General features: G+C 39.5%; 1 protein-coding gene across 1 annotated transcript; it reads right to left on the reverse strand.

The window, feature by feature from the left end:
- Positions 1–1,322: 1,322 nt before the first annotated feature.
- GLRX5 (glutaredoxin 5) lies at positions 1,323–10,603 on the reverse strand. The gene is made up of 2 exons (XM_074998726.1): positions 10,232–10,603; positions 1,323–2,131 (listed from the first exon to the last, which is right to left on the reverse strand). Exons 1-2 carry the CDS (start codon positions 10,548–10,550, stop codon positions 1,953–1,955), a joined length of 498 nt encoding a protein of 165 aa, XP_074854827.1. The 5' UTR covers positions 10,551–10,603; the 3' UTR covers positions 1,323–1,952.
- Positions 10,604–10,743: the final 140 nt, after the last annotated feature.

Consider the following 10,743-nt stretch of genomic DNA (forward strand, 5'->3'; position numbering starts at 1 on the left):
CATAAATTACACTAACACCCATATGCAATATTGTGGCGTTCTTCTTCTCCACCATCTCCAATTACCATGATATTGATGGAATTATATTCCACCCCGCATTCCCTTAGTTCCAACAGAACTAGACTGGATTTATTTTGGGGCACTATAAGCCAAAGTAAGGCTAGTGATTCAGACACTTTATCCAGAATAGGAACAAACTGAAGGAGGGGGGATAATTTTGTTTTTGAATTATTTAGTACAAGAGATGAAAGAAGGGGTTTTCTGCCACGATTTCTACCAGCTGGTACAAACAGGTCACAAGATCTGTAAATTCACGTCTTTATTTCTGTGCAATTCTACATGGACATTCTTATTTCATGTTAAAAGTGCCATCTTTGAATTTAAGCCAATACAAATACTTACCTAAAGTAAAAGTTTCTACACACTCTTGCATCAAAATTGCTGAAAGGGGTTACTACCTAACCTCAGTTTATTTATCCCATTTAATGTGTACAAACAAAATAAGAAGTCCTGACCTTTCCCTAAGAGATACGCCAAGGAGGGACGCCTCAAGTTAAACCAGTTAGTTAGATGGAGGTCTAATGGGAAGACAATCTAAGAGATGGCAGTGCTATGACAATCATAAAACCTAAGTGACACACACAAAGATTGGATCTTATTTTATGCTAACCACAGTAAAACAATGCTCAATAACGTTCAACACAAACTGATCAAATTCATTACTCTTTATGGTATATCAAAATAACGTACACAACACAATCACAAAATTTTTTTCAGATCATGTGTTCAATCCATAGGCAAATGCTGCTTTTTCTCATAAAACTAAGCAGCAGCAGGTCTTGAGGGAATACTGATTTTATTTTGCTATTTTTTCAGATATGCTGCATAACCAGAGGAGTCTGACACTCCACAGGAAACAGAAAATTCAGCAAACAGTTCTGCCATATGCCCAGAGGATCTTACTCTTCTGTACTGGTACCTAGAAGAAACAGTTCATTTGTTTACTTCATATCTGAGAACAACACTTTGTGGCACAGCGGTCAGTCAAGTAGGAATGAATATTTGTCAGTGGTGCTAAGTAGCGTAGCTGCTGACAAGTACAAGATTATACTGAGGGTTCCCTAGTTATTCCACTCGCTCGTCCATAAGGAAAAATTACAGAATTTCCATATATGAACACTAACAACAGAGACAAATTGGGTGAAGTGTACAAACTAAGGCCCTTTCTGGACGAGGTAGAATAGAAAATTACATTAAAACCCAAGTCTCCCAAAAGCTATCAGTAGTTACATTTGGAAAACAAAACAATAATGACCAATATATCATTTGTTTTTGTTAGTGTGTTTATTTTTGCCTGTAGTAATAAAGGTGTATTTCATAGATCATTCACAATCTTACTGTTTTCCTCTAGCTGTTAGAAACAGATTTGTAAGTTACATAAGTGCACAAATTTACAGGTTCCCAAGAAGTCCTATAGTCAAGTGTTTATATGGAATAACAGCAGTTATTCGATTGTAGCTTTTTTGCTTCTCTGGAAAAATGCTACAGACACTATAAACATAGGTTCATATATCAAAGCACAAGCCAAGTGATATACATAGAAGAGCCTTAAAAATAATATTCTACAATCTTTCATTTATTCCTGCCTCAGGCAAGAAGAATCAACATAAAGAATATAAGTAGAAGTAGTCTGCTTGTCTACTTCAGTTCCACAGACATTTGAATTACAATGCAGTGGTTGTAGTCATATTTTCACATCAGAATATCTTTAAACCAAAATACCAGAAATACTGTACCATGGCTACTATTTATTTACTGTTACACAAACAGCGTCAGTACAAAACGATGCCTCCTTTCAGATGATAGAGAAGGCTTTTCTGGTAATAATTATCTCTCTAAGATTTTCTTTAACATTGTCCCAGCATCTTTTAAAATGAAATATCTTGCTTGTTTTATTTTTTGTCTTGGTCTTTTTCTGCATCCGAAAGTGCAGAGCGGATTCCTAACTTCTTAAGCTCTTCCACTAGGTCTCCATTCTGATGCATCTGAAGGAGTATGTCACAGCCACCAACAAATTCACCGTTAAGGTATACTTGAGGGATGGTAGGCCAGTTGGAGTAGTTTTTAATTCCTGCACCAGAAAATAAATTAAAAAATGGTTAAATCCATAATTTTCAAATATACTGGAATTCATGGAAAGTAAGAGGCACCACTTCAGCAGATTTTAACACTCATTTCCTTCTTTTTGAGGCAATTGGTCCTGCTTACTCCTGAAGAGTTAGAATTAATCATATTCCGTTAAATTTTTCTGTTTTTGTTTGTTTTCTCTCCTACCTAGATCTAGAAATTCCAAGTGTTACTTTTAAAAAGAAGCTGTGCAAGTACCATGCTTGCATTTCCTGGAGATGAGAGAAGATCATCTGAGCAGTAGAAACTTTCCAGGCAGCCTGATTTGTCTTGAGTACCCCCAAGTTTCATCTCATTTAAAAACTACTTGCTTGTAAATAAGATACAAAAATACAAAAAAGTTTCACAGAATCAGAGAATAATACAACTGGAAGGGAACTTGAGAGGTCATCAAGTCCACTCCACTGCCCTCATAGCAGAAGGATTACACACCATCTTATTAGACATGTAAAATCCTGTCTAATTAGTTAACCAGTTAAATGTTAAGTTCAATCAGTTAACCAATTAAATGGGAGGAAAAGATGGTGGGGGCGGGGGATGCTCTACCGCAGCTGAGCTGGAGCACCCGCTCCCATTCCCCACCACAGATAGGGGCTGCTCCAGCTGGGCCAGAGTGCCCTACCGCAGGCCCACAGCAGACCAGGCCAGTTAACCATAACCAATGACCTCATCTGTTTAGGGTGAGACTTACCTCTCTGTAATGGTTAACTGTTAATATCCCTAACTTGGATTATCCCTGACAGGTGTCATGGGACATTATTACTGAAAAATTCCTTACTTTCTCATTCTTACCATAAAATTATAATTTCAGCTCGTACTAGGGTTTTTGATTAATAAGTGTTAACTCATGCAATTATCTCAAAAATCACAATTAAAATTAATCACAGTTAATCACATTGTTGAATAGCAGAATATCAATTAAAATGTAATAAATATTTTGGATATTTTTACACGTTTTTGATAATACTAATTTCAGTTACAACACAGAATACTGAGGACACAGTTCTCACTTAATTATTTTCACTACAAATATTTTCACTGTAAAAAAGATAAAATAAATGGTAGTTTTCAACTGACCTCACACAAGTACTGTAGTGTAACTGCTTTATCATGAAAGCACAACTCTATAATGTAGGTTTGTCACATAAACACACTCAAAAAACAAAATAAATGTGAAATTTTATAGCCCACAACTCCATTCCACTTATGTTTGGTGAACTGAAAATACTATTTAATTTTATTTACTGTCCAAATATTTGTAATAAAAATTAGATTATAAAGCGAGCAATAGGGATATAAAATTCCATTTAATTGGTTAACTGAGTAAACAGGTGGGGGAGGTAGCTGGGGAGACCACAGACATGGACTGCTTGTAGTGCAACAGGAACTGAGGATTCTCTGGCCCAGCTGAAGTGTCCCTGCCTGCGGTACTGCTGCAGGGGGGGGGTGCATTCCAGTGCAGCCGGAGCTGTCACCGTTCTGAAGCTGACTGGCCTGGGAGTGCTCAGGGCATGTGCACTGCAGCCCAACTGGAGCAGTTCCCACCCACAGCATCCCTGGGTGCACCACGAGTGAAGATGCTCCCGGTGAGCCAGTGTGGCCCCCACCCACAGCCTCCCCAGCTACCTCTCCTCCCTGGAGCTGCTGTGGATAAGGCTACTCTGGCCTGGCTGGAGTGCCTTCGTCCTCAGCAGCCCTGTGGGGCTGAAACAACCACCTACCTGCCTGCAGCAGGTAGGAGAATGCGCCAACCTGTATTGTTTAACTGGTAAGGCTCATTCATTTAGAGTGAAGCTTACCAGTTAAACTTTAATATCCCTAGTGAGCAACGCACCTTTGTTTTCTGTGTAGTAATTGAAATCAACATATTTGAAAATGTAAAATACATCCAAAAATACTTGAATAAATGGTATTCTATTACTTTTTCACAGTGCAATTAAATCTCAAGAATTTTTTTAATAGTTTGCCAGCCCTAGTTTGTGCTGACTTTGTAAGCGCTTCCTATGTAACTTATTGTGAAACAGGCAAAAATCTAGATGAATGGATGAGCTCCCTGAAAGACTTTGTGTAGCCCCAGAGTACGTGTACCCCTCACTGAGCACCCCTGTAGTAAACTGACATATTAGGCAAAGTAAAGAACAACCTTTAACGCATTCTCCAATACTATTTATATAGGAAATTTTATTATGGTATCCCGTGTATTCCCCACAAGGAGTTTTAATAATCCCACATTCTTACTGCCTTTATACAGACCATTTGTTATTGCAAATTCATTTGCTAGATAACTTGTTTTCTAACAGTCCTGGAATTTCTGAGTGCTTTATCTTTCACTAGCAGATGTGAAATTCATGGCAGTGACACGATATAGTTTGCACCTACTGTTCACTGTGGAAATGTTCCCAGAATCACAAGTTCAGAAATACCAGTCTGCTACAATAACCCTTATGAAAAGCCATGTAAACTAAGCTGGCATTCCCCAGTTTGAAGCCATTGATGTCTCACAATAAGTAGACATCCCCCAAGTACAGGCTAACAAAACAGTGACTGAAAAATGTTAAGACCAAGTAATACACAACATAGGGAAATTAAATTTTCCTTGTCTTACAGCAGGACTAGAATACTTTCTAAAAAAAAAAACAATTTTTCAACTGCTACAATAAATCAAAATACCAATATAATAGCAGGTATATCCTTATGAAGTGATTATATTCATAATTGCAATCAAACAGTGGAGTCAAATTATGTCTTTTCCACATAATTTCTATTTATATACATCTTAAACAGTTCTTTAAAAATTATAGGACCTTCTGCGTTTCATAATTGCTTTAAATTTGTCTCAGAAAATAGAACAGTACTACATAAAGTGTATGTTATAGAAGATGCCACATGGCTGTTTAAGGTACTTCCCAGACGATAGTGTACAAAGCTGAACAGTTGTAAATTGTTTTCTCCAACTGAAAGAACATGGCCTGTCCAAACCATTTGCTCAGTTAGCTGCTATGATACATTTTAATTTCTACCTCCAACAGTGCTTTGCTTTCTGATTTCTAATCAGGTTATCCAAATCCCCTTATTCATTTCCAAACTTAACTATATATTTAAAATGAAGTGTTTGAATTCCAGCAATGTGAGATTATGGTTTGTACAGCCAACAACGAGGACACAGAAAGCTAATCCCACCCCCATTAATTCTTTAAAAACTGAATTCTGAGGTTTGTTGTGGCTGACATTTTAATATGCTTACATTTTAAACAATCACAGCAGAGCATTTTAAAGTACTGGTGTAACCATAAATAGCCCCATTTACATACATTTTATTCACTTGAGATGAAAATGTAGAAGGCAGAAATTACACTCCATATATTTCTAATTTCCTATTTATTCAGATATTCTAGAAATTTTCCCTATGACTTATTTATTTGCATCCACATCTTTCTTCTTAAAATTTTTCCTTTTAATGCTCTCTCTGGAAAAATTCTCTCTGTCCCAATGCAAATTTTTGCTATGAAATACTTTGCAGTTTTATTGTCCATAAATGTAATGAGAACAAAAACTGAACAGGTGAAGAATAAAGCAGGCATTTATCATCATCTAGTTAAAAACTGCACCATTAGAAAATCCGTATATTGTACTGCTAACATTTAGTGTATGCTAACAACCCCACTCTGAATTCCTCATCCTGACACAAGATGGGTTGGGTATACCTCATCATCATCAATCACCGTGGGCTCAGTGCCCCTTGGTCTCTGATGCCTCTGTCACTATTTTCTTCCATCTTTCCCTGTCCAGTAGAGAGTGGCTTAGTTTCTGTAGACTAGCTCCTGGTTATGCCTACTTCCACCCTAAATACACATTTATTCTTAAAATGGCAAATAAAAAGAGCAAATAATGTTAGAAGTTGGTGCTACTATGTATTTAACATCATATTTTGTGTTAAAAAGAAAAAAAAAAGCTTAAGTATTTTTCAATATCTGGAAAATCTTCACAGAACCAATTCCATACACTTGCAAATATTGTGAGCATCTTTAGCAGCCTGTTGAAGTTCAAACTCAGGTCTGGGTACAAGCCACTTAAGTTTGATTTTATTTATGAGCTATGTCTTCAAATATTAATCAAATAATTTTTAAATGTTTCAACACTTAAGTCTTTCCTACATTAAAAGTTAGGTTGAACCAAACAAGCCTGTCAACAACCGATGTTGATGAACAGGTACTGTACTGAGAGTTGTTAAGCTGAACATGTATGTATACAAACAGCATTTCAATAGTTTGTCTTGGATTACAACGCTTGCTCCTGAACTGCACTGTGGTCAGTAACAGCTCAGTTCGGTTTGCAGTGCAAACAAGGGCTAGATCTAAAAAGATAAACAAATACATAACCAACACTTTTAGCCACCTTTCAACCCAGAGCTACATTTACAGACCAAATTACAGACAAAATTGAAATATGGGGTTATAGAAAGCACAGGATAGTAATGAGTGCTACTGCAATGCATCCACCCATCATGATCTTGGCGCAACCATGAGATTTTTAGTTCCATGAATATACTTGAGATCTCTGGAAGATTCAGAGCTCTACCATTAATTCTAAATATACATACACACACACACCCTCCCTGACTGAACTGACTTTATCATGTCTGGCCTTTGTCTTGATTGGGACTCCCTCCTTTTCATGAGCCTGTATAATTAGACACTCCTGTAATCTCCACTACATGCATCTGACAAAGCGGGTCTTTGCTCATGAAAGCTTACGCTCCATAATATCTCAGTCTATAATGTGCCACAGAACTTCTTGTTGTTTGTTCACTGTATACAACATGGTGTAATTTACATTTGAAACCAAGGAGCAGTGGTTAGTTTAAAAATGTCAGATTGTAAGAGTCCAATCAATGACACGAAAAAAGAATTAGAATTTAAACAGTCTTGATGTATTTTCAGTCGTTATTTTTTAACCTTACACCTACTACGTTCAGGCTGAGCCTTAGGGCAAGGCAAGCAAGCTTGGGCCCCACGCCCCACCTGACTATGGCATCCACCACCCAGGCCCCATTGTCAGCATGTCACGTTGGGCCCTGCAAACACTTTGGCCAGGCCTAACAAAGACAGCCTTTCCTTATACTCTTGTAACTCCAACACTTGAAGCAACTTTCCTAGTGGCTGTACTTTTTTGTGATTACCTACATGTGACTAACAAAATACTTTCTCTCTCTCTCTCTCTCTCTCTCTCTCTCATTTGCAGTTTCATCTCGTGAAGTCTGGTCCTCACCCCCCTTCCTACTGTCAGTTTTCTTTAAGAACCCCTTTCAACTTTCCCTATTTACTCTTTCCTTGGGCAAAATTACAACTGAAAACAATGAGAATGCTGCCAGTAAAAAGAGTGTTGAACATGAATGGAAGTGTAATATTAAAGACTACCAATATTCACCCCAATGTACTTACTAAATTCTCAAAACAAAAACAAAAAAATCCAGTCCTGTAGCACCTTAAAGATTAACAATATAATTTATTAGGTGATGACCTTTGATGATATGCCATCATATGCCAGCAATGCCCCTCTGCCATGTATACTGAATAAACTGGACAATCACTTCACCAAACAATGAACGGACACAAATCAGACATCAGGAAACTGCATATACACAAACCTGCGCAGGAGCATTTCAATTTAACTGGTCATGGTATCCAAGACTGAATACTCTCCATGCTAAAACAAAGGGACTTCAACACCAGATTACAAAGGGAGATATCTGAATTGGCATTCATTCTCAAGTTCGATACTTATCACCTCAGACTCAACAAAGATATCAATTACCTTATGCATAACAAGGACAATTTCCCCACCTTTGATATCTGCAGTGACCTTAAGCAGACCACTTTACAGACACTTACGGAAATTGTTTTTCTTCCCCCTTCTGTCCTATGTAGCTGATTTGTCAGTTTTTATTTAAATTCTAAATTCTCTTGGTCTCAGTTTTCAGGATTCTCCAGATAAGAAGAAGTGGGTATGTCCCACAAAAGCTCATCACCTAATAAATTATATTGTTAGTCTTTAAGGTGCTACAGGACTGCTTTTTTGTCTTCCTAGATTGGTGGTTGTTGTGCAGGTCTCCTGATCTTAAACATCCGTTGACAATTCATCACAATAGCTTAGGAAAATATTTTGTATATAGAGACAATTCTATTTAAGTGTCTATTTTAGTTCCCACCATTTATGTATTATTATTAGGAATGGTAGGCATTTTATACAGATGACAAACATGGACGATAATCTTTTGCCTTGTCTTAAGTGCTGGGGGCTGGACTAGAAGTCAGATCTGATTTCCAGATCTGAAGTGGGTCTGCCCGACAAAAGCTCATCACCTAAAATATCTTTTGTTACTTCTCGGTAGCCACGTTAGTCAGTATCTTCAAAAAACAAAAAAGCAGGCCTGTAGTGCTTTAAAGACTAACAAAATGATTTTTAAGTGACGAGCTTTTGTGGGACAAACTCACTTCTTCAGGTCTGGAAACCTCTGAAACTACAGAGTTCAAAAATAAAATGAGATGCCATTCAGACATAATTTTTGAACTGTGCCACATCTGACTCAAATTTCACCAAACTTCCGAGCCATACTGTTTCTAAGAATCTGGAGGACTGCAAATAATTTGCATAAACAGAGAACATAATGTAATGTAACTCAAATTAAGAGCTGAACTCAGTGGAAGGAAGATAATATGAGCCTATTTTGTATGAGCCAACACAATCCCTCAGGGCTTTCTATTGCTCCAGTCAAGCATATAATAAGGAGCGGTCAGCAAGCTGAAACCTATTTCTTCAGGTGATGATTCTGACAAATTATTATCCTACTGAAGCTTATTCAGGAGTTTTACAGCAGTGAGTCACAAAATATTCCTGTATTCCATTGCCACCAGCACACACCATATTTTAGATATAAGTGCATAAACCATGGCAGAATTTGTTTATAGCTTCTATTTTTCCTTCCTACATGGTACTTGCACTGGACTTGATATTTAGTATGTGACTAATTTTATTTCTAAACTCTACAGCTTCAGAGATTTCCAGATCTGAAAAAGTGGGTCTGTCCCATGAAAACACATCACCTAAAAAATCATGCTGTTAGTTTTAAGTACTACAGGGCTGCTTTTTTATCTGTTAACCATAAGCACACAGGTTTAGTTGAGTTGAGAAGCTCTCAAAAGAAAGAAAGAAAAAGAAGAAAAGCAACATGAGGCAATCTGCAAAGAAAACAAGCTACATGGCTAGGCTGCTCAGACCAAGATAAAGAATCTTGCCAAAGCTTGTCATCTCTGTGTGGGCCTCTTCTCATAATCAGTGAATACACTTGTGGCTCTCTGAGATGATCTCAGTGTGAAACAAGATGTTAATTGGTTCTGGAATCATTGTCAGAGATTACAAAATTTCACTATTTGATAAAATCATGGCAAGATGATGTTTTCCAGCAATACAACGTACACTTGAACCATTATCTATACTACTTTTTGCACACTCAAGCGAAGTATGCAAATACATGTTTTTATTTTACAAGTGGGCCACACGGCAGAAGAGATCTTTTTTTTGAAGGATTCTGAAAGTCAGTAAGATCCAGTCACTTAACCTCTTTAGGCTCTTTTGATAATCAGGGGAAGGGAAAAAAATCATACATTTGCAGCAGACTCATGAACAGAATCCAAGTCTCTGGATTCCCAGCCCCCAGACTAGCCTTCCTCTACAAAAGACAATGTGAGCTGCTTCCCAGGTGGGCTACTGCTCAGGCCACCGAGAAGTGACAATGAAACGCAGAGCCCACTCCCGGTACCAGCCCCTTGTGACTTCTTCACCCACAGCGAACACCACGGGTCTGATTCTTAGGAGGTGCTGAGCACCGGTAGCTCCAGTAAAATCAATTAGAGCGGCCGGTGCTCAGCACCCCTGCAGAAAAGCAACCTCCTAGTGGATCCCGATGTGGGGGTGTACATGGAACGTTTCCGCCGCCACCCTCCCCACAGCGGAGAGGGGGTGTCTCCCCCGCCCGGGCGCTAACCTTGCCGGAGGTCGGGGTCCTGCAGCACGTCGTAGGCCTGGTAGTCCTGCACCCCATGCAGGCGCAGGATCTGCACCACGGCGTTGCTGAAGCCGCACAGGGGCTGGGCCGGGCTGCCCTTCATGAACACGACCACGGGGTGCGCCCGCACTAACCGCTCCACTGACTCCCGCGACCCCCGGCCACCCTCACCGCCGCCGGCAGGGGAGGATCCGTCCCCGCCCCCGGCCGCAGCCTGGCCGAGGCGCCGCGCGCCCCACCGCAGCGGGGCGCTACGCAGCAGCGAGGCCGCGCGCAGCCAGCACAAAGAACCACTCATCACCGCCCTTGCCGAGCCGCAGCTTCTCACACGGACAGACTCAGGCGCACTGACCCGCCCTGTAGCCCGTTTCTCCTCCCCATTGGTAGAGCGCCAAAACATCAGGGGTAGCCTCTCTCACGGATGGGCGGAAATACCTGTCAGTCTACATCCTCTGCCAATAGTGTGTAAGAGACACTTTTTCAGTTTCGCC

This window comes from Carettochelys insculpta, chromosome 6, assembly GCF_033958435.1.
Source record: "Carettochelys insculpta isolate YL-2023 chromosome 6, ASM3395843v1, whole genome shotgun sequence".
NCBI lineage: Eukaryota > Metazoa > Chordata > Testudines > Carettochelyidae > Carettochelys > Carettochelys insculpta.